We start from the raw sequence: 25401 nt of genomic DNA on the forward strand, positions 1-25401 counted from the left end.
ACTTGCTTGGGTTAGGAGACTACACATGCAGGAAACATGCTATTGAGGTGCATCTTGGGAAATGTAGGATCCAGAATTTGAAGATATCTCAGCTTCTGCTGCACTAATTAAGATGCAGTGAAACAGTTTGAGGGCCCTTTTACAGTCTGGTATGGAAGCAAACAAGGGTGAATTTTAAACATGATTAAATACTTACTATTAAAATGTTAATACAAATGAATGATATTTATAGCATCGGTATACTCTAGGAGAACAAGCATCAGCTAAATTCATCTTTTGAACTTTTCTTGGAAAAGTCAAAATTTTAAGTTGCGAGATTTCAAGCATTTTTTTTTTTAAACTGGCCATTAACCCCTTCCATATTTTGATGTAGTACATATCAATCACCTAGAAATCCCTACATTATCTATTAGTATGTCAAAAATGTGAACGTCACAATCCTTCAAGCATCATGAGTGAGCTGGAAATACTTTGTACTCTTGAACACAAAATATTGACTATTGTCAGCTTCCACTCCAGGAAAGAGAGGATATCATACAGCGAGTCTCCTTATAATGCAACACGCATAACTCGCATACTAAAATAATGACATTCAGCGTGAGAGGGATCCGTATTAGACAGAATCCTGGAGGTAAAACCTAAAGAACAAGGCTACCTTCTCTTCATCAGGGCAGCTGATGGATGCTGGGTGGAGCAGCCCGCCTGGTGCTCAGAACCTTCTTGTTGCGTTGGCTGTGACTCACCTCGGTGACAGAAACGGGGCAGATCTGCAGCCGCTCCCACGGAGAAACCATCTCCAGCTTCATCCCCGTCTTGAAGGAGTGCTCGGGCAGGTCCACGTGGTCCTGACACAGTAAAGTCCAGACTTTTTAGACAAATGTGCTCCACTTCTGTGTGACGCACGCACGCACGCACACACACACACACACACACACACACACACACACACACACAAGACAATGTAGGTCACGCTAACCCTGCTGGGTGGGCGTGTGACGAACGAGGCACAGATTGCTGCGATCATTAGGCCAAAATAACCACGGCTTTTTTTTTTTTTTTACTGGATTCACATTTCAGCCATGTGGTTCCTCCTCATGTCAACCAGCCGGTTCTTCTTCTTCTTCTTCTTCTTCTTCTGTTCGTAAACACATCACGTCCCGTGTGACGGAGGGAAACTAGAGGAGACCGTTACTTAACATTCAAACAAATGCTGCCTTTGTAATCAGTGAGCGCTCGGTGAAACGCTGCGAGCTTCTTCTAACGGGGCTCAGGCTGGTCTTGGTGTTACACTCTTTGTTTGTGAGTGTCAATGAGTTTCACCGTGTTTTGGTCACAAATATCTCTCATTTTTTATTCTAGTTATTGCTTTTTCCTTCGCTGTGTTACTCCTGTTGTAGTTTTTATAGTTCTGGTTCCGGAGAGTTTATTATGTTACGCTTCATTATACGTACAGGTCCATAAAAAGACAATATACTTCTTTTAACTCTCTCTCTAAGTGCACAACAGGTTCGCTGAACATGCATAAACCAGAAATGTGTCTTCATGCAAGTAAACAATTCAAACAATTAAACTTCCCAACAACAAATTAGTAAAAATGTCCATTCAACGATGATGAAAAGATCTATTTAAACCTAACTGTGTGTGACACTGCGTCACTGTTTATTATCCCAGTTTCATATCAGAAATCAGCAGCAGTCAAACAAAGCTCATCTCAACCAGGTAGTCCTGCAGTCTGGCTCTGAGCCAACACACACACACACACACACACACACACACACAGTGAAGACTCACCTTGAACACCTCCAGTGGCAGTGGGTTCTTCTGTCCGTGGAGTCGAGCGTCCTCCAGAGCCTCCTGCCAGTCGGGGGCGCTCTTCAGAGACCTGAACCCTGAGGAGCGGAGAGATGATGTGTGACACGTTAAAACTGAAACGCATAAAGTCAGTGATGCTTTTCATATACAGCAGCTTCTGTCAGCAGTTTTCAATTGTTACGGATCAAAACTAACTTCATTAAGAGGATATGAATGATAGCTGTTGATGTTTAATGACTTTATACGACGCTAACTCCTGATTTTACCTTCAAACACCTTTAAACTTACAAAGAAACACTGTTTGACAGTATAAAATACTTCTTCTGTGACAAGACACCACCTTGATTTTTGGAATGGAGGTGGTGATTTTTCAGATTAGTTGACAGTGAAGAGCCCTGATTTAAACTTTCCAAACAATGGAAAACATCTCTTTAAATGTCTTATGATCACTGAAAACAAAGTTCCTGACAGATCTGTGAATGACAGATTATCACCTGTGGGCGGTTCTAAGGCGAGCCGGTTCTCCAGAGCCCAGCCGAGGGGGCGGAGCCTGACGTCCAGGTAGAACAGCCAGGTGTCCTGAGCCCGGTGGTCGTCAGAGAGGCCGGCGTAGCGCAGGCGGAGCCTCCCTCCCACGTTCTGGAGCACTCGGACCGGCCAGTAGAGGAACGGGCCCGAGACGTCCTGAAGCTCCAGAACCGAGCCCTCGACGATCAGGTCCACGGTGTTTTTACCTCTCAGAGGCTGAGGCAGAAGCACAGAGAGAGTGGTTTAGTGGTTCCACTTGTGAAATAAGCAACACAAGAGGAAGTTGATCTTGAGCTGTTGGCCTTTTATTATCCGTTTCTCCCGGTTCTGACCGTGTGATCCAGGTAGGATCCTCAGTCTGGACTGAGCTGTACAGTAGACGCTGCCGTTGGTGTTTATCGAGTGCTAATTAAGACAGAAATCTAAAAAGAACGCAAAAAACACCTTAATCTACTTGCTTAAAGAAATTCTTGAGGTCAAAGAACTTGAATCTACTTTCTTAAAGTGATAAAGACGCAAAAAACACTTTAATTTAATTGCTGGAGGAAATTGTTTAAGATGCAAAAAAAGGGTTGAAATGAAAGTGCTCCGTTTGTTTCTTTTTGCGCCGCTGATCTCGTCTTTAAAGGGTGTGGTGGCCTTTCTTCAAACGCACAATCGTCGGACACATTCTGAGGAACACTCGTCTGGCTTTCGTTGCCGAGGGCGACACCATCATATCTGTCCCTCATAAATCAGGCTGCAGCCGGCAGCGGCCTTCTGGCTCCAGATACACGCTTACTGTCCAGACACCAGAGCGCCATCCATCTCCTCGTCTCAGTCTGAGGGGTCAGCTCATGTCATTACCCATCATGCAACAGACGACCCAAAATAAAGCAGGGCTCCTGCTCTTCTTCTAGAGATCATGTTCCAGGACTTTTCACTGTCATAATAAGATAAGTAAGTGTTCCACATTTCAAGGAGCTGTACATTAAATATATACTTTGTGTACATTCTTCCTAAAAAAGCCCAAACAATAAATGCCAGTTAAAGTCGAGCCATCGTGAGAATCAGGCTGCTTGACTTCATTCTTCTCCTCTGTAGAACAACACGTTCTACTAGAATCTACTGAAGTTCTGTCTGGAAGCAGAAAGAATAACATTATGAATTCAGCTTTCTCCCTAATGTCCTCATTGAACCCACTCACCCCCTCCAGCAGGTTGGCCGGTGCCGTCCGGGCTCCGGTCAGGTCCTGAACCAGGAACTCTGTCCAGTCGCTGTATTTCTCCTTGATGGCTGCAAAGAGACAAAAGAAACAAACACACACACACACACACACACACACACACACACAGAGAGAGAGTCGAGACTGAGAAACACACACACACAATCGGAGCGAGTGCAAAGTGAGCAAACCGTTGAGTTCATGGTGAATAACTGATGGTGAGCCACCACTTTGACCTGTTAGGTGGAGTCACCAGAGAACAGCATGCATGAGTCAGTGCATGCTCAAACACAGCAGTTCTACCTTCAAAGGCAGATATCCATCAAAACGGCACATGTGAAGAGTTTTAACAATAAGTGTCTAATTTCTATGCAAAAGAAGTGAGAACCCCCCCCAGGTATTCATTTATCTTCCCGAGGAAAGCCTCCTTGACGGCTTTATTCACGCTGCACAACATTAATGCTCTGATTTATGGCTGAGATCAGATATTTGTTTTAAGGCTTCTGCAGGAGTAAACACATCGACATGAAAAACACCGATTAATGTCGTGTTGAGCGCTGCCATTTCAATGTTCATGTGAAGAGTGACAGATGCACAGTTTTGAGAATACAATAAAAAAGAAAGAAAAAAAAAAAGGAGGCAAAACAAAGTCCAAACGTTTGATTAGCGGAGATTCATCCGGAGTTTAGGGTGACTTCACAATGAGCTGAGGCTGAGGAGGTCACACTGCCACCAATGACAGAGTCACATGATGAAGTCCACGCATGAAGGAAGCCAGAGTCAGAAACGTAAAGGTCCGATTCAGACGGGAAGAGACAGATCTGGGGCGCAACTCGGAAAGAAAGCACTCAAATCTTTAATAATGCTAAAATGATAGGAATTTTGATGGCAACACTAAGAGTGAATTCAGTTGACCAGATAGACGATCGATGACTCATTTGAAATGTATCCGTGGTCTGAGGCTGGGTGGCTGGGTGGTCAGTCTGCAGCTCGGTGAAGACATGCAGGGAATGGACAGTGTAACCCTCACTGAGCAGGAGTCATGGCAGCACTGCTGCATTAGACTGGAGGAGTTTAAGAGGAGAGCGAGGGAACTGTGAACCAAGCAGTCTAATAATATAATAATAATAATAAGAGCTGTAACCAACTAGCTAACGTAACGTCAGACACAAACATTCAGTCTCAAGCTTTTGAAGTGTTAAATTGGGAAAAATCAAAGATACCAAGAGAAGCAGAAAACACTGCTGTTAATAAAGAGACCGGAGAGACTTTCAGCTCACCTGCTCTCTGATATGAAGACTTAAAACCCTCCCCTTAAAGGGACAGTTCACCCCAAAATCAAAAACATGCTTTTACCTCTGGTACTATTTATCGAGATAGTTTTGGTGTGAGTTGCATTTTTGTTTCTAGTGGTTTTTAGACGCACAGTTAAAGTCAATGTCACGCCTGACCCAGGCAGCCAATCAAATCAAGCAAGAGGCGGGCTTTACTACTTTACCCCTGACTTCCTGTTCCTCAAAACGCCAAAAAAACAGCAACGTCTCTTTCCACAAATCCTGACCCGGTTAAGATAATCTCCAAAACTCAGCAAAACAATCTCGACTGATAAAAACACCACAGCTAAGAAAAGAAAATGTGAGTTTGAGAGGTTTTGGGTGAACTGTCCCTTTAAGTTGAGTGTAATTCCAGCAAGCTATGAACTATAATATGCACACAATGCAAACACACACCAGCTGGACCAGAGCTCTGTCTCCAGAGTCATGGGTCTTTGTGTCTGATTCCTGTTACCCAGAGTGCAACAGTGTTATATAATTCCTGCTTTCGTGAAGTCAGCCTCCCGTTTACTCCTGCCCCCAAAATACAGAGCGTGCATTCCAAGTACACACACACACACACACACACACACACACACACACACACTACAAAAATAAAATAAATGTATGTTGGAAAAGGAAACAGGGATAAGGTCCTACAACTTTAAGAACTTAAATCATTAACTTAATGTTTATTAAATCTGCTCGTAAATAATCATCTTAATGCCAAAACAAAAATATGTTTAGATATTTTTGTTCAACGTCACAGAAGAATCCTCTTTAACGATTGATATTACTAGAAACTAGTTACATACTTTGATTACAAGAAGGCCTTTTTCTTGGTTTACTTCACGGTAGGATTCCTGGTCACGGCTGTCACATTCCTGTAGCTTTCCCACTCCGACACTCTCACCATCGCATCATCTTCAGAGGAGCGTTTGACGAACAACACGACATTCTCCAGCAATTAATTAATTACTGCTCGATTATGAACTCGCCATTATGGATCTCACAGCTGTCAGAGCACAAAACGAAAGTATGAGAAAAATGTTTGCGGTGTCAGCGGGGGTGAAATTCCCGATCGGGTCACAGGACGAGTTGTTACACCTGTTCCTGGATGTCATAATTATGAGATATGACTTTTACTTCATTATACCATCAGTCACACAGTCAACTGGAACTTCAAAGCGACGTTAAACATGCAAAGAATTGTCTTTTTGAGACAATGTAACGGGAGCGCTGAGCGTCTCTGTGGCCTCGTCTCTCTCTCTACGCCTGTTTAATAATAGAGGCGGTTCCTGTGACACCATTTTCTTTCCTTGCTGCTGCTGCTGGACTTTGTAAGAGTGCGCACACACACACACACACACACACACACACACACACACACACACACACCTCCTGTGTTGATCTCGGGTGTGCAGAAATAGATAAACTATTTTTACAGATCCTGCCCAGATTACTCATGAAGCCATTTAGAGAGCTCAGCCGAACGTAGAAGCAGAAGCTAAAACATACAAACCCCCCCCCCCCCCCCCCCCCCGCTTGCAGTTTCATTATTCTTTTCTTTTTTTTTTTATAAATAATGATCTGTTTTTCTTTATTTCCATCCCAAAGGCAGCAGACACGTAGAGGTGAGAGCCTGACTTTCACATAACAATAAGTGCATAATTAACCTTGAACCCCCCCCCCCTCCACGCTGAGCTAACCTCCCCCCACGCTCCTCCTCCCCCTCCTCCTCCTGCTGGCTGAAGTCCTCATGCAAATGTCTGGCATTAACTAAACAAAAACACAGGCATGGAACCTGATATTTGCATATTGTGCTCCAGCTCCCTCTTCCTCTGTAAAGCCGTCTGTGCTCAGAGGTTATTATAGAGCTTTACTTTAGATAACCAATGTCCTAATTAAGGAGGAAAAATCCTCTGGTTCTTTGTGTTGCAGCGATCACAGCAGTGCAACAGATTCCAATCCGAGTTAATGAGAGCAAATTAGGCCCGACTGCCTCTCTCTGCCTCATGCAGTCATTATGAGATCAACGCACAAAGAGCACAGAACTCAAACTGCTCCCTCCTTCCACTGTGACCGACGGACGACAGCCTCATCTCTGCAGCACACGGGCCTGTGTGTGTGTGTGTGTGTGTGTGTGTGTGTGTGTGTGTGTGTGTGTGTGTTGTTCTTCATGAGAGGGCAGGGGATGTTGGAGCAATTTGTGTAAATATGAATTACTCAAGTGATGTGTGTTTGCGGTGAGTGTTAAAGAGACCCGCAGGAACCATACTGCGAAGATGTGTGTGTGTGTGTGTGTGTGTGTGTGTGTGTGTGTGTGTGTGTGTGTGTGTGTGTAGGGCTTATCATTGTGTCTTTCTTCATGAAAAACCTGCTCACGTTGCCAGTGGTGGAAGAAGTACGACGATGTTTGACTTAAAGTCTCTGAGAGGAACTTTGAACTGGTTCTGAAAGCGCCTCACTTCATCGGATCGGTGCCACCGGGTCGGATTCTGGGGGCACTTTTGAGTAAAAGTAGTAATAGTACAGTGTAGAAATACTCTGTTCTAAGTCATGTAAAGACCATCTCACTGAAGTAATATCACAGATGTCTGAGCATCAAACAGGCCTCACTAATGTGCTGCTCCTGTGCTCACACTGTCCACAAACTGGATTGGCAGGATATCACCGGTTGTACAGGAACGAATGAGTCTCTCTACACCTGTGCCAAATATTTCATATTTATAGACGTGCAAGTTTTGTGACCAGAGCCAGAGAATCCATTTTATGTTTCGTTTGGCATTATTATACTCTTATCCGATCGTTGTGGCATAAAAAGATCGTCCTACAAAACCGGCCTCGATCCAGCTCATGTGATGGAAATTCATCTCATTATTTGGGCTGTTAGTGGTCAGAACAAACTATTTGAAGCTTTCATTTTCTGACCTTTTTATAGAGCAAATCAATAAAAGAATCATCGGTTTAACTGATAACGAAACAGTCGTTGGTTGAAGTCCTAAATCAGGATTGCTTCGCGGTCCGTGAAGTCTAACAAGCATACATGTGTGTACAGTAGTGGGATGAACAGAGTTTTTGCTCTCTGGTTCTGTTATTGTCTTGCAGTTTCCTCTTTAAAATCGATATGATCTTTACAATAAAAACACAAACACAGGTTCATGATGTCCATCTGAAACCTGTACATTCAGAACGAGTTGCCTCATATATATATAGAAAAACATGGCAGCAGGTGTAGAAATAAAATAATCAAAGTTCACCCTGTTCACCCCGTTCCACTGTCGTTCAAATGAGTTTTTAATCCCCTCCCCCCCCGAAAAAAAAGAGCAAATTACGCAACAGAAGCGCTCGCAGCGCTGCAGACTCATGCTCCTGCAAACAGAGACGCTGGTTAATAGCAGCGCTGATTCCATGAGCAACAAAACGCTTCAGTGAACGCATCAGTTAGCAGGAAAGGAGCGGAGAGGAGGAGCTGAGAGGGGGTGTGTGTGTGTGTGTGTGTGTGTGTGTGTGTGTGAGAGAGCGAGTTTGACGAGGGATCAAGGTGTGTTTGTTATTTGCGGTTTGTCCAGTTGAAACACTTATTTGTCTCCAGGTTTTGCACCTTGTAGTAAACTGTGAGCGTGATGAAGAGGAGCGAGGCCTGCAGGACCTCACCAGGGGATGAAGAAGCTCTGTGCTGCTGCTTTAAAGCTCAGCAACAGAGAGGGTTTCATCTGATTAGAATGGGTTGATGTTTGTCTTTGGATGGATTTGTTTGGGAGCAGAGCAGCACTAAGGGGCCGAGGCCGTCTCCTGGAGGTCTCTTCAGCTCCACGTCTCCAATGCATGAAGCCAACTGGGACAAATCGAAATGAAAAGAAAGTCCAGGCAGGGGGCGGAGCCACGGACTCCCACTCTAGTGGGTCATGAGTGGTGATTGAGAGGGATTACTTTTATATGACTTAGGGCTGACACAATATCAGATTTTACAGGATTATTAAAAGAATTCACAATTACCATGTTCTCGCTCTATCCGTGGAAAAGTTGTGAGGGCGCTGGATTATTACATTTTAAAAATATCATGGTTGTCGTCAGTAGCGGTCTACAGTCCAACACTGCGTTCACACCAAGTCCTTTTAATAGAACCCTGACACTTGTTGCTGCTTTGCTTGTTCACACTTCCATCTCAAGAAGACACCATCTCAGGGAGCACACGCTGGTGCAGATGTTTGGGAGTATTTTTCTTGTGTTATAAATATATATATATATATATATATATATATTATGATCATCACTAATGTCACAAGCCGCAAAAAGCCGACATCCTCCCATCTCTAACCACACACACACACACACACACACACACACACACACACACACACACATGGAAGGAAACAAACCCACAAGCACAAACCTTAAAGGCTACATGTCCTCTAGAGCGGTCTCAACAAAGCGCCCTTAGTAAGGCGCTGTTACTGTCATCAGTCCTAACCGTGAGACGCTTTACACACAGCGCTTCTTTAACTTGTGACCTTTTCTTCACTGTGTTTGGACTTTTTTCCTGATACAGGACACAGTTTGTTTGCTGCGCATGAGAAGAGGCCTCTTTATCAAAGCATCACATTTCTGGCTGAGCCGCTGCGTTGCTTTTTTTTTTTTTGCACTAGTTATCACGCAAGCCCAGCTTGGCACAAACAGCAGTGTGTGTGTGTGTGTGTGTGTGTGTGTGTGTGTGTGTGTGTGTGTGTGTGTGTGTGTGTGTGTGTGTGTGTGTGTGTGTGTGTGTGATCACTCTGCTAAGTCACACTCGGCTAGAAAGGAGTCACATGCAAGAGGAGGCAAGGCGACTGAGCTGTGAGGTCACTTCCTGCAGAGAGGTGAAAAGAGGAAGAGGAGGAAGCACACTGTACATGCAGCTCTGTCAGCCCTAACACACTGTTGATTTCATGTTAGCCACTAGTGAGGCAAGGCGCGTTAGTCAGAGGCACAGTTAGAGCTGCTTACCTTTTCTTAGGTAAATGTTATCTGAGAGACAAAAAAGGAAACACATAAAAACAGGTAACCGTGACACACTTTTCTCCAAGCAACAGAAATGTGCACAACATGATGCAAAGCCTTGAAATCAATTTCTTTTTGTGTCATATTCACAACTTGACAGTATCTGGCAGAAGCCCCTTCAGGGAAATATAGAAGTGCCTTCATTGCATGAAGTACGCTTCAGTTTGCATCATTAAGCATGCGGATGTCAGCTGTCTGGTATTATTAAAAGAAGAAAAGGGGAAATGTGAGCTTTCTGAGAGACACAGGAAGAGACGGCTCACAGTAGCTCTGTGGTCACTGAACTACTACTACTACTACGTCAGCTTCTTGATGAGCTTCAGCTGAAGCTCTCAGTTTATGACCCAACACTGACAGATATACTCAAGTAAAACATACAATGTATTTCATCCAAACATGCACAAGAGTACATTTCTGACACAAGTTTTGTACGCCTACAAAATACTCTCAACCGATAGATCACGTGATCTTTCTCACACAAAATACGATCACATGCCGCCTGGCTTACGTTGCCCAGCAACACTTTCCTCCCCATTCGGCAGCTACGTTTCATACAAACACTGTAACACTGTTATCTTAAGGTGAATCGTAATATGCAAAGCATTATGGCTCCAGACGTGTTCACAAACAGAAATGTGTTCACAGACAGTTTAAGAACCAGTTTTACCAGCAACGATTTCATCATTTCAGGACCAAGAGTTTAAGTCTTAAAGACAAGAGACACAAAGTAAAGCAACATTAATAGTAGAGGTGTATTTAAAACACCTCGACTGTCCAACAGTGTCAACCGTTTAGCCGGTTTGATTTGAAATATGCGATTCTGAAACCATTAGTGGCTCCACAGAAAATTAAGTGCCAACTATTTTGACATAAGTTTAATAACTGCAGTCATTTTCTAAAACAGGAAAATGCATAAATCATTGGTTCCAGCTTCTTGTAAAAGGGGCTGAATTTCAAATTAAAAGCATATCTGTGATTGAGGGATTGCCTCCACATGGCTCTCAACATGGAGGCAGCTGAGCAACAAATGTAGCTCCTATGTGTGATTTGAAAGACGCTGTTCTTCTGTCTAGACCTAAGACAATTAGTCAATTAACAGAAAATTCACCTGCAACTTGTTTGATAATCGGGCGTCTTTTGGCTCATTTTTTTTAAATCCACTGGTTCCAGCTGCTCTAAAGTGAACATGTCATGGTCTCCAATAAAAAAGTGAGATGATTGTCTACTTGGCTTTGGAGAAGTTGTGCATTTTTTGACTTTCTTTCATTTGATGGACTATTAATGGAGAAAGTATTCAACAGATTGCGTGCTCCTAAAGATAACGAGGCCCTGCTTCAGTCGCGTCGCGTTTGGAGATTTGAATACGAGCTACAGAATACGCTGCGGTTGTTCCACCGAGAAGCGTCATCTTTATGAACCTCCTGCCGCTGAGCATTGCTGGTGTGAGGACGAGGACGCCCGAGTCAGGTGGAAACACACATCCGGGTCGTCTCCACAACAACGGAGGCGCCATCCATCAGCGGGGAAAAGTGTCGAGGAGAATAACAGAAGTGGTCTGAGCGAGGCTGGGGAGGGCGAGTCGTCTGCCTGCAGGTGGAAGTGTGTCGGATAATGTGAGGGGGACAGGTAGGAAGAAGGGCTGCTGGAGGAGTTAAGGAGGACGCCTCGTTTTGGAAAAGGTTGCGTTCAGGTGTCAAAAGACGGCGTACGAGAATGGAGACGGCGACCCGTGGTCTGAAACGACAGTTGAGCCGTCGTGACAGTCAAGGCAGCTTAAAGGGAAACTTTCCACTCAGTTTGTGTAAAGCGCTCTTTGAAAGGTGGCAGGTGTTCACCTTGGTCTGTGTGTGAGTGGTAACAACCAACCGTTAGCCCATCCTTTGATGGCAAAAGTGTCTTTACTGTCAGGACGGAAACATGGACAAAGTGCATCACAAGGTCACTGCAAGACAAGATAAAGTTCCGGCTCATTGTTTTAACCGGGTTCCCTGAAAGCTACGGTGCAGACGATTCAAGTCGGACTAGAAACCTTTGTTTGATGATATATTTTATTTTAAAAAGGCATAAAATGTCCCCAACTAAAAGAATGAGATCACTTTTATTTATATAGCCCCAAATCCAAAATGTTCCTCAAACTATCTTTGGACCCCCCCCCTCCAAAGAAACCTCCCTCTTTAATGAAAAACTGAAGAAACTAAGATGCCTTTCACTAATGAATTAAAAACATGATTTATTCACAGAACGGCACAAGTCACACTTCTTTATGTTCTTTAACTGCTCAGAACATCCAACGCTTCCACAAACTAAACAGAAAAAGGCTACCCTCACATCTCCATCGTCAGCTGCGTCCGGGAATCAAGGATGAAGCAGCTAACGAGTTAGCATTCGCTTCTTTGGCATCTCTGCTGAGAGTTGCACATGCTCAGTACGGATCAGGCAGAAAGTTACTGTTGTTGTTCCCGAGTAGCGTAACTGATGAATTAAATCATACATGATTGGTGCATAGACTCTCTTACTTGCCGTTACCCGATGCAGCATTTTAGGCTTAATCAAATAAAAGTAATGACCCTTTAATAAAATCAAATAAATCTCTCAACCCTCATTTGAGGTTGCAGCAAAATTCGGTCAATTGATCACGTTAATGCAACACAGAAAGAGCATTGTGATAACTTGGCACCACTAGTTCATGATCGTCGTCACTTTTCTAACTGTGTGAAAAGATAATGAGCCGTAACGCTGAACGATCTTCTTTAAAAAGACACCAAAGACACCAACGTGAACCCCGCCCGGGTCCGGGGGAACGCGTGAGCGTCAGTGCTTCCTCCTACCTTCGGGGGGCATGAGGGTCTTGTTGTTCTGGGTGCACCAGCCCACCGGGTGCAGCTCGGCCGTCATGATGTCGCACCAGAAGTCGGCCTTGCGGTCGTCGCCGTAGCCGCTGAAGCGCAGCAGCAGCAGCTGGCCGCACGTGGTGATGATGGTGGCGACCCAGTACGAGTCCGGGCTTCCCTTATTGGCCACTTCCAGCTTCATGCCCGGCTGGAAGCTGCTCTGCAGGCTGAGCTCCACCTGAGAGACACGACCCGGGGCTCAGTTAGAACAACAGTTTACTCAGCAGACTAGAGTAAATACGGCAGGTCAAAGGTGAACCAGGGAGGAAGCTTGTGGACAGACAATAAGTTTAGCGTTGGCTTTGTTTACATTCTGTCTGATTCGCTGTGATGACTTGATGTGAAGGTCAAACTATGAAAATGTTACCTTTTTGTTCAAAGAACTTCAAACCTGAAGATTCTTCTTCATCAAATGAAATATTCATGACTTCATAAGGAACAATCAAAGTTAAAGTTCAGAAACGAGCGTCCTTCGTTAATAAACAAATACACAAAATCTCTCCTGCAAAATACCCAACAGGATTCAGACTTTGAGCGATGAACACACAACTCTCTGCCAAAGTACAAACACAACGGAGAGGATACATGTTCAGGGTCCTTGAGAAGCTGAGAAGGAGGGTCGGGGTGACATTAATGACTGAACACTGACATTATTGTGATCTGACAATATTTTGAACATGACTCTTCGCTTTCAGAATATGTATTTACATGACAGGAAACAGAGCTTCAGTCTAAAAGGGAACTCCGCTTACTTCACCCGTAAAAAAGGTCAGTTTATGTGAAGACGTGAAGACAACCTGTGACGACTGTTGTCTTTGTGTCTTCTGTCTCTGAAAGGAGCTTTGTAAATAGTACGGATGATGTCAACAGGGTCAACTTGTCCCGACGTTGAGATTTTCAAAACAACAAATGAAAGCCTGTTTTACAAGATGAGGGCATCGAGGCTCCGACCGACCGTCGAGCACAAAGACGCCATTGAGTTGCATTTTGGGAATTGTAGGATCCAGGATCTCTCAGCCCCTTCTTTTTTTTATAATCTGTATCTTGTGATCCATCAACTTAATGGACATGTATGATAAATAGCTGGAGTAGCCATTTAATATCACTAAAGTAGAATGAAATCTCTTAATTCAAAATGGATGTCAAAGCTTCGCGTGTTAAAGCTGCATTCTCTCTAGTGTCCACCAGGGGGCGACTCCTCTGGTTGTATAGAAGTCTAGTCTAAAATGACTCTACTTCTCTCTTGATTTATTCCCTCAGTAAACATTGTAAACATGAGTTTATGGTCTCAATCTCTAGTTTACAGTCTTCTTCAATACAGCATGATGTTCATTTAGTACATTATGGAACATTTAGAGTCACACAGACCATAAAGCAGGGGATGACTTAGGGGCGGGGCTACACAGTGATTGACAGGTAGACACCAGAGACGTATACAGCGTCTCTACGTCACTTTACAAACTGTCACACGACTCGTTCAATGTCTCATTTATCCAGTCGTTTTCTCACTACTTTCCAGACACATGCATCTCCGCTAAAACCTGCAGAAATGAATAAACAGTTAACTTGAAGTATGTAATTGTTAACTATATAGACATGCCAGAAAATCGCTTTCTCAGGATTCCTTTAACAAATTAATGGGGAAAAAAAAAGAATCAAGAGATTAATTAATGATGAAAATAACTTCTAATCATAACAAATAATATATAGTCTCACATCACTATGAATAGTACAGAACATCCCACAGATCCAGCAGCAGGTGAGAGACTTTGACGAGCAGGATTTGTTCGATTAAAGCGAAGAGATTTCATGAACAACAAGTGTAATCAAACGGCCTGAAACGAAACCTCGGCACTCCACTTCAGCCCCGTCCTCGTTCATGAGAAAGTGATAAATCTGTACGTCAGTGAACGCAGCGCGGCATTGTGCGCTCTCCACCATAGCCACAGGCTGCTATACAATTCTCGAGAAGCCCAACAGGATGTTAACATTCAACACGAACGCACACGCTCGCCACTGAATGAACAGAAGAAAAAAAAAAAAGCCAACATCTTAGAAATAAACACAATACAAATGGCCCTGAGACTTCCTGCTACAACAATGCAAACGTGCTGCATCACTCTGGCTTATGTAAGAGAGCTACGGGGCAGCAAACACTGTGTGTGTGTGTGTGTGTGTGTGTGTGTGTGTGTGTGTGTGTGTGTGTGTGTGTGTGTGTGTGTGTGTGTGTGTGTATACACAGGCCCAAGAGAAATCACTGTTTCAATTTGTCCAGGCACACAGAGAGGCAGAGGGAGAGAAATGAGGGCTGCACTTTAGTGAATCACATTTTTTTCTGGGGAATTCATGGTCTGTTTCCCAGCGACTCAATCCACTTACCAACAAGGCAATTTAGCTTCCCCAGAGACCTCGCCCGCTCCAAAGCATCACCACACAGACAGTTTGTCCGCTCGTAAAGAAAACACGCGTATTCTTAATCTCGCCCTGATTACCATTCATGATGTAAGTATCCCAAACGCCGACACGCTCCTTTAGGTCTTGATTCAGCAGCGGACACGTCTCCGCCGTTTCTCAGGCCCGTCCCGAGAGCAGCAGCAGCCGCTCCACGATCTCAAACACACCAGACGCAGAAAGAGACGCAGAAAGAGGCGCAGAAAGAGACGCAGAAAGAGGCGCAGAAAGAGACGCAGAAAGAGACGCAGAAAGAGACGCAGAAAGAGACGCAGAAAGAGACCCAGAAAGAGGCGCAGAAAGAGACGCAGAAAGAGACGCAGAAAGAGATGCAGAAAGAGGCGCAGAAAGAGACGCAGAAAGAGACGCAGAAAGAGACCCAGAAAGAGGCGCAGAAAGAGGCGCAGAAAGAGACGCAGAAAGAGACGCAGAAAGAGATGCAGAAAGAGGCGCAGAAAGAGACGCAGAAAGAGTCGCAGAAAGAGACGCAGAAAGAGGCGCAGAAAAAGACGCAGAAAGAGACGCAGAAAGAGACGCAGAAAGAGACGCAGAAAGAGGCGCAGAAAGAGACGCAGAAAGAGACGCAGAAAGAGACGCAGAAAGAGACGCAGAAAGAGACGCAGAAAGAGGCCCAGAAAGAGACGCAGAAAGAGGTGCAGAAAGAGACGCAGAAAGAGGCGCAGAAAGAGACGCAGAAAGAGGCCCAGAAAGAGACCCAGAAAGAGGTGCAGAAAGAGACGCAGAAAGAGACGCAGAAAGAGGCGCAGAAAGAGGCGCAGAAAGAGACGCAGAAAGAGACGCAGAAAGAGACGCAGAAAGAGACGCAGAAAGAGGCGCAGAAAAAGGCGCAGAAAGAGACGCAGAAAGAGACTCAGAAAGAGACGCAGAAAGAGACGCAGAAAGAGGCGCAGAAAGAGACGCAGAAAGAGACGCAGAAAGAGACGCAGAAAGAGACGCAGAAAGAGGCGCAGAAAGAGACGCAGAAAGAGACTCAGAAAGAGACGCAGAAAGAGACGCAGAAAGAGACGCAGAAAGAGGCGCAGAAAGAGACGCAGAAAGAGACGCAGAAAGAGGCGCAGAAAGAGACGCAGAAAGAGACGCAGAAAGAGGCGCAGAAAGAGGCGCAGAAAGAGACGCAGAAAGAGACGCAGAAAGAGACACAGAAAGACTTCACAGCCAGGATCACCTGCAGTCGCTCATCTGACCCTCTGCTGTGATGCAACACGTTCATGTACTGTTAGAACTATATGCTAAAATTAGCAAAACAAACACTTAATGTTCCCAAAGTATTCAGATCCTTTACTTAAGTAAAAGTATGAACACCACACTTCTCAGCTAAAAGTACTTAAAACACTTAAAGTACTACAATTCCTTTATGTCTTGTTGCCTGGTTTAATTTAGCAATGCATCATATTCTAGAAGATCATCATATATTTGTGGCGTTTCTGATCCAAGAGGCGTTTTAAAGAGCGTGTTTATCTGAAGAATGTTGGTTTCATCAACTGACGAGGAACTACAGCCGTCACACAAATACTATGGAAAAATGGAAATACTCAAGTAAAGTACAAGTACCTCGGTACGGTACTTGAGTTACTTTCCACCACTGGTTCTCAGTCTTCTGCAAACCCATTAATTAAGAATTCTTGACATTCTTTTCAAACATTTGACATTCCTGATGTTTGATCAGAGCTGCAGTCTGTTGGGGAACATTAAGAATCCTAACGTAGCTAAACACATCTGTTATTCAAAAAGAAAGGCCCTGCAGCGCTTCACTGTAACACTTAAAACGAGCACCTTCCATGTTGGTTAGTGTGGTTTACAGGTTAACAAGTAACCAGAGAAACAACTCAAGACACTGCAGCTCAAAGTGTCTCTCAATACTGGTGCCGTCACCAAACCAGTCTTTATTGGATATCTTCAAAACTCTTATTACGCAAAAGTCAAAATTCTCAAAAGCCGATGTCCAGAGTTCTCCTCTCGTGTAGCTTTACAGTGAAACATGATCTCATCGTCTGACGACCTGCTTTATGTTCCAACCCTTCATTTAATGTCTTGTTTTATGGAAATAGTCGTCTCAAAAACTCTCGTCATATTTGGCGGCTTTGGAAACTTTGAAATCTCAAATTGAAATTGAAAAATATAGCTCTGCAGAGTTTAATCATTGTTATTCTGCACAGCATCACTTTGAGGGATTAACAAAAGATGGAGGGACTTTTTGAGAGACAGAACAAGACGTTCAGACGTTCAGCCCCAAACAAAAAACACCGGATCCTCCGCTTTCCCCTTAAAACGTCCAACGCAGGCTTTTTGTTCACCATCTACACTCTCTAGACCCAAACTGGAAGAACTCAAAGCATTCTCGAGAGACGCAGGAGACGAGTATTTAACATTTTCTGACAACCGGCTGGGACTTAAAGTTGTGTTGAGTGCCCTTTTTTAACAAAAACAGCCGAAATAATTCCAGATCTGTCTAATCAAAGAGTAAATTAGAGAAGTGCATCAGTGGTGCAGATCTCCGCCAGATAAAAAAAAACAGGGATTTGTTCATCTTGTGGCGTTCCTGACTTTAGTGGGCCGTAATGTATCCGATATGGAATAAATCTGCGGACGCTCCAGTTCAAAGCGAGACCAAACTTTTCTATGGATGCCAGTTTTTGAGCCAAAAACACAAATATCAGCTGGCCCACGTGATATACGAGATTAGCTGTGGACAGACAGATAGACGCACGACCAAATACATAATCTCCCCACGGGCTTGCGCCTAATAATCAATGCTAAAACTGTGGTCAACTTTCAGCACTTTATGGCTCCACTGGCACTAAACAAAGATGCCGTTTCACAATGAATGAATGTTCAATCGATCAGTAGATTCACTGTCATTTTGGCACCGCAGCAGTTCTGCTGAACTTCACAGAAAGAACAGCAGCATTTAGCGGAAAAAAACCAGACGATCTGATTCTTTAATTCAGTTACTCTGCAGCCCACATGTCTCATGAACACACAGCAGCTATCCGCTCAGTCATATCAGATCCAAAGTGAGAACACAGAGCTGTAGCTCCTCCAGCAGCAGAGAGTGGGACATGTTCAACAGGCAGCACACCTACTCTCCATACTGTCCCCGTTTGTGTCCATGACATTTCAAACTGTTTTTAAAAGTTGCTTTAGAGTCTCTGATGAGTCACTTTTCTCTAGAAGTAGTTCCCTGACTCAGATATGTGAGGTAAAGATCAGAGGCGCTCTGACACTCACAGTAACCTACACCTCTGTAACACAATAGAAACGGCTGATTTAAAAACACTGGTTTTGGCACTTTTGACGTTTGTTGACTTGAAGGAAATCAAACGGTTATAATTTGATTTGATCGGGTAATACGGCAATGCTTTATTTTGTAAAACACTTCATTTCTAAAAAGTACTTTTTTTTTCTTTTTTTTTATAAACTACTTGGAAAATCCAAAATTAAATGAAGAAAGAAAACAAAAACATAAGAATGGTTCTGTGTGTAGACATAAATACATATCATCTTGGACTTCTTCTACATTCATCATGTGTCATTGCTCCTCTGTAATTGTTGTGCAAATGACAACTAAGAACCTGACCTTGACCTCAGAAGCAGCTGTTGATCGTGCAGCCTCATAGAAATAACAAATATTTGCCTTTTACATGTCTGTCACTTTTAGTTTTGTGACCTTCCTCGAAAAGCGCACACACACACACACACACACACACACACACACACACACACACACACACACACACACACACACACACACCAAGCTGCTTACTTGCATCCACGGTAATTACCCTCAATTGTGTGTTGTTGTTTTTTTAAAAACCCGGCGCAGGTCGTCCAACAACTTGTGCGTCATATGGGGGGGCGGAGCCAATGAGAGCGCTCGATTGGCGGAGGCGACGGCGATATGTCCTTAAAGGATTTCTGCATATGGCACTTATCTCTGAGGCCGTGTTTAAAGGATTCAAATCACTCACGTGTTTGAAGGTGGTGTGAGGGACGGCGCTGGCCCCCGTCTCCTCCATGTACTCCTCCCAGTTAAACTCCGCCTCCTCCTCCTCCTCCTCCTCCTCCTTCATGGAATCTGCATGGGAACGGAGGAGCAGTCGGTCACGGTCAATAGAAGCGCTCTCTGTGCTCTTTCGTCCTGAGGTTTGTGGAGAGCATGTGGGTGGAGATGTGAATGTAGAGGACATGATCAGGTGAGAATTCTTCACTTCAGGGACACGGATACACTGGAGGTACAATGTGTCGTGTCTCTGTGTGTGTGTGTGTGTGTGTGTGTGTGTGTGTGTGTGAGGAGAGCGGGACTGAACCTGCTCTGGCGGGGGGGGGTTGAACACACACTTGTTAACAAACAGAGCGCACAGAGCAGACAAATCCATCTGTCAAGTTCATCTTCAACTGTGTTTATGGTGCGTTTTGTCGCTTTTTAAATATATATATATATAGAAATAACACACAAAATCAGACTAGAGAGAGTCTGTAACCACAGCTGTACATACTGTATAAAAGGATTTAAGAAGTGCTGGATTACTCCCACAGTACTATCACATGTGTATTATTAACATGGTATTAATATTGAATTTTTAAATATCGCAGTTATCGTCACATATGTCTGAATACCTGCCATATGGTTAAAGTATGAACATATGAAGAAAAACCATTATGTATCAAGTACATGAATTAATAGATATGTATACCCTATTGTTTTTAGTGTACAACAATAATTCCTCATAGTAGAATAATCACAAACTAAAAGCCTTACTTAAAACGGAAAATTCTACAAGAGACCAAACAATATAATAGTGAATTTATCGGTCAGTGGTTATGTGTCGGTCCGATGAGGGCGGAACCGACCCGGCCACATTCAGAGTAAGGACGGAGCTCCAGGGCCTCCTCACCTGTGTTCACCTCCTCTTCTTTCCCATTGGTGGGATAGTGTGACATCACTGCAGCCAGGGCCAATGGCCGCTCCTTGCCGAGAGACTGCATCCTGCACCTCCGCCTCCCGTTAACCTTTGAGCCGAGGCGTGTCGGCCGTTCTTCACTGCATCGCTCACTTTCCCCGACAGCTGTGGATCAACGCAGTTCATTAATGTGCTGCTGATTTATCAAATATTGTCTATTGTTCACAAAACAATCCATGACATTTGGGGGGGAGAAACTCCCCTTACAGCCTCACAACAGAGATTAAACCCAAAGGAAGTTGATAAACGCTTTGACATTTGCTAAAATAAACACCCACGGTATTTTGTAAGAGTTTCCTTAGAAAAATAAAAGACACTTTGCATTTCCAGCTCCCTCAGAATAAACAGAAGAAGTGGATCATTAGCGTGAACCAAAGAACCTCGAGAGACTTCAACCGAACCAACGCCAGATCCAAGGAAAAGACAGCTGATCTCTGGGGAAGTCCAGAGCACAAACACTGAGCAGCCCGAGCAAAGTGGAAGAGACGAAGCAGAAGCAGAGCTGTGCCACTGAACCACACTCACACTCATTGTGAAGCACAAGTGAAGGCCAGCAGCAATGTTGTGTCTAACTGCAGAGCAACCTCGGCCTCTCTTCAGTCTCCTGGAATATCAGGCTATGCAGATTGGCTGCCGGGCCGCCTGCATTTGCATACCACAGCAAAAAAAAAACAACACCAACACCAACAACAACAACAACAACAGATAATCAATCAGAGTCGAACAAACAAGAGGAACTGGAACGACACGAGCGAGACAACAGGCCGGCAGATCACTGTTGTTCAGCAGAGAGACAGCAAGAAACAGGAGAGCAGGCTGAAGCAGCTCAGTGAGGACGCTGAAAGAGGAAACACACAGTACAAGTGTGTATTTATACACACTTGTACTGTGTGTATTTATACACGAGAGGGGCTTCCTAATGCTGGGCCATAGTCACAGTGATACATGAAGTGCAATCAGTTTCACTAAAGAGGTCATTAGTTCTGCTAATTAATGCATCAATTAGCCAATGTTTCTTTGTCCAAACAGAGACCGCAGCATATGAATATGAACTCTGTCTGTCTGCTGTGAAGATGACTTTGGACTTCCTACGATTCTTCTCCACACTGAATGAAGCGTCGTCCTCTCACTAACACTAACGCCGACTTTGATTCATCGCCGTGAAGCAAACACGAGACCCGATCAATAACCCGCCGTCTCGTCTCATTGTCGATAAAGTTGTGACGGTTCAAAGGGTCGCCTCAGTCATTGCACTTCTGGCCTTTGCTTTGTGATCTGGTGTATAAAGATGAGACTTGATGTTATCGATTGCTGTATTGATTCCTGATTCACTGTTGGGTGTAATAAGAGTACAAACAGTGTTAATTAGATTACTTCTATGTCTTAACCTCTGAACAGAAGGTACACAGGAGGACACCGTGTCTCTACAAATGCTTCAGCATACGGACAGTATTCATACGCCCTTGGATGAAAGCGTCACTTTTGCCGTATAACACGTCATGTTACATGTTGAGGCGTCGTCCTCTGCTCTCGTGAAACGCTTCCTCTCTAAACACAGAACATGATGCAACGTGTGTGTGTGTGTGTGTGTGTGTGTGTGTGTGTGTGTGTGTGTGTGTGTGTGTGTGTGGCGCTGCGTCACTGCTCATGCAAAACTGATGGAGAGCACCGATAAGAGGACTCCATATCCACATCTCCATCCCGTCTCTAGTAACACACACACACACACACACACACACACACACACACACACACACACACACACACACACACACACACGTGGTAGTCAGTGTATTAGTCAAAGGTTTCTTCTTTCCTGACTTATTCAAGGTCTCACGACCCCGCAGATTCATCTTGTGGTCCCTTGGAGGGGCCCCGACCCCCAGGTTTGGAAACACTCATCTAGAGCTCTTGTGTTTTTAAGTATTTTTTATTCAACAGCGGACAGAAAAGAGGAGTGACACCCAACTAAAGTGGAACTCACACTGGGGATCTTAAAATCACTCATGATTATTTGAATTATCGATTAATCTGCACATTATTTTCTCCAACACTCAATCGATCATTTAGTCTTTAAAAATCGCTGACGTCATCGAAGCTCTTGTTTTGTCCGATCAACATGTTCAGTTCAAAATGATACAGAAGAGAAAATCAGACTAGTTCAGACTAGTTCAGACTAGTTCAGAATAGTTCAGGATAGTTCAGAATAGTTCAGACTAGTTCAGAATAGTTCAGACTAGTTCAGAATAGTTCAGACTTGTTCAGGATAGTTCAGGATAATTCAGGATAGTTCAGAATAGTTCAGAATAGTTCAGAATAGTTCAGACTTGTTCAGAATAGTTCAGGATAGTTCAGACTGGTTCAGAATAGTTCAGAATAGTTCAGGATAGTTCAGAATAGTTCAGAATAGTTCAGACTTGTTCAGAATAGTTCAGGATAGTTCAGGATAGTTCAGAATAGTTCAGACTAGTTCAGGATAGTTCAGGATAGTTCAGGATAGTTCAGGATAGTTCAGACTAGTTCAGACTAGTTCAGGATAGTTCAGAATAGTTCAGAATAGTTCAGAATAGTTCAGACTTGTTCAGAATAGTTCAGGATAGTTCAGGATAGTTCAGAATAGTTCAGACTAGTTCAGGATAGTTCAGGATAGTTCAGGATAGTTCAGGATAGTTCAGACTAGTTCAGGATAGTTCAGACTAGTTCAGACTAGTTCAGGATAGTTCAGAATAGTTCAGGATAGTTCAGGATAGTTCAGGATTGTTCAGAATAGTTCAGACTAGTTCAGAATAGTTCAGACTAGTTCAGACTAGTTCAGACTAGTTCAGGATAGTTCAGAATAGTTCAGGATAGTTCAGAATAGTTCAGAATAGTTCACAATAGTTCACAATAGTTCAGGATAGTTCACAATAGTTCACAATAGTTCACAATAGTTCAGACTAGTTCAGACTAGTTCAGACTAGTTCAGACTAGTTCAGGATAGTTCACAATAGTTCAGACTAGTTCACAATAGTTCACAATAGTTCACAATAGTTCCCGCTGACTTTTCTGCCAATCAACTAATTGATTAATTGACTAATCAGTTCAGTTCAAGTTGACATCACAGTATTATGGTATAGGTCTTAACCACTGTGTGTTTACGGCATCATTCAAGATATTATAGATCTATTAAAGACATTCAAAATAAGACAAACCAGAATTCCCAATTCATCTAAAAGGTAAATTACGGAGAATATATCCAACGGGCCCATGTTCAATAATACAACTTCTTATTATATATTTTACTTATTATAGTCTTATTTCTGAATAATCTGCACAGGAATATGTGACACTGGTCATCTTCACACAACAGCAGAGCCACTTGCCTGCTGGTTGTCCTGCAGCAGGTCATGTGGTGAAACATCAGCGATGACTTCCACCCACTCTCATCAACACGGAGGCTCTCCTCTCACAACTCTCCCAAAACCACCTCCCAAACTCAGAAATCCAAAAAGAGAGAGTAGAACAATATCCTTCTTGTGGAACTAGACCAGAAACACATCCCGAGCTGGAGGAGGGACAAAGAAAGAAGACGGAGACGTCCGACAATCCTCGTAAGTCTGACGTCCAGAAGAGCCTTTAAATCCGGAGGAGACGAAAACACACAGACGATGCTCAAGCTGCTGTTTGAGCCGAGTGTATTTACAGAACTGTGAGGCTCCGAAGGCAGTGACAGTCCACACACACACACACACACACACCCCTGACGACCCACAGTGGCTGAAGCAAACATACATTGCGTAAACAACAAGCTGAGCTAATTTGGCTCACATGACTCCGTTCGCTGCCTTTCTCTCCCTCCTTCTCTCCCTCCTTCTCTCCCTCCTCCCCCCCCCCCCCTCAGACTATCAGTGTTTCTTGCCCATGAGCCCTACAATCTTCAGCAGCATTGACACATCGCTGTCGTCAGCATGCAGTCCTCTACGGCGCTCACTAAACACATTAAAGTGCACTCCGACGCCGGTCTCAAATGGTGCGAGGAGTGCTTCACAGCAGCTGCTTTTTGCCCTTAACATTCCCCTTAAGAGGCCGTTTTGTTTTTTTCCTCCACACTGTAGGACAGCATCACGGAGATAAATTCTAAATCTGCATGTTTCAAACCTTCAACAGCTAGAGGGACATAGTCAAACCCAAGACGCCTCGTTTCTGGAGTTACATTGAGCTGAAATGAACGTTCAAACAATCGGACGACTGAGGTATTCATGTGAATTCTATATTTTGGGGGTTTTGGACTGTTTATTACAGAAGTGAAGCAATTTAAAGACATCACTTTGGGCTCTGGGAACATTTTTCAATATTTCCAGACATTTTACACACTAAACGCTTCAATCTATTTATCATAAATATCTTCCACAGATGAATTAATCATGAAAATGATCATTAATTGCGCCCCTGATGGAAAGTGCACTCACGTGGTGCGAGGAGTTCCTCACAGCAGCTGCTTGTTGCCCTTAACATTCCCCTAAAGTGGCTGTTTTGGGGGGTTTTTTCTCCACACTGCATGACAGCATCAGATGAAATCTGCATCTGATGCTTCAATACTTCAGAAAAGCTATCTGACGACTGAGTGACGCCTCATTTCTGTAGTTACATCGAGCTGAAATGAACGTTCAAACAATCGGACAATAAAGTTATTTATCAAGAAAACACTGCAAAACAACAACTGGCTGATTTATATCATTGTACATTCAAGTTTTTGGAATGTTTATTACAGAAGTGAAGCAAATTAAAGACATCACTTTGGGCTCTGGGAACCTTTTTCTCTATTTTCTGACATTTCATACACTAATCTATTTTAATCTATTTGTTAAAAATATAATCAACAGATGTATTAATAATGAAAGTGATGATTAATTTCAGCCCCGATGGAAGTATTCTTGTTTTGCGCCGTACGTTCAGTGCAGCCCAACCCGACAGTCGTGATGTATTTGTGACTGTATAGTCTGTATATATATATGTGTATATATATATGTGTGTGTGTGTGTGTGTGTGTGTGTGTGTGTGTGTGTGTGTGTGTGTGTGCTGACTTTAACAACCACATCAGATGAACAGTGGAAGAACTGAAGCCCCACTGCTTTCAGAACCTGGAGGTTAACTGTATGAAGGAACATCAGAATCAACACGGATGTGAACGGCACCAGAAC

The 25401-nt window shown here is 43.7% G+C and overlaps 1 protein-coding gene across 3 annotated transcripts; it reads right to left on the reverse strand.

Moving 5' to 3' along the window:
- Positions 1-604: 604 nt before the first annotated feature.
- On the reverse strand, positions 605-23728 carry sfmbt2 (Scm like with four mbt domains 2). 3 transcript variants are annotated; one of them, XM_068733998.1, is made up of 9 exons: positions 23584-23728; positions 20156-20326; positions 19229-19398; positions 12726-12966; positions 9844-9864; positions 3527-3615; positions 2307-2556; positions 1792-1889; positions 605-845 (listed from the first exon to the last, which is right to left on the reverse strand). In XM_068733998.1, the coding sequence occupies exons 2-9, from the start codon at positions 20244-20246 to the stop codon at positions 666-668; spliced, it is 1140 nt and encodes a 379-aa protein (XP_068590099.1). In that variant the 5' UTR covers positions 20247-20326; positions 23584-23728; the 3' UTR covers positions 605-665. The 3 variants fall into 3 exon arrangements, with proteins under 3 accessions (XP_068590099.1, XP_068590101.1, XP_068590100.1); XM_068734000.1 differs by having other exon boundaries at positions 606-845; positions 19229-19335; XM_068733999.1 differs by lacking the exon at positions 9844-9864 and having other exon boundaries at positions 606-845.
- Between the last annotated feature and the right edge of the window lie 1673 nt (positions 23729-25401).

This window comes from Cebidichthys violaceus, unplaced genomic scaffold (genome assembly GCF_023349555.1).
Source record: "Cebidichthys violaceus isolate CVI_PGR_0920_01 unplaced genomic scaffold, fCebVio1.0.p SCAF_60, whole genome shotgun sequence".
In the NCBI taxonomy this organism is placed as follows: domain Eukaryota; kingdom Metazoa; phylum Chordata; class Actinopteri; order Perciformes; family Stichaeidae; genus Cebidichthys; species Cebidichthys violaceus.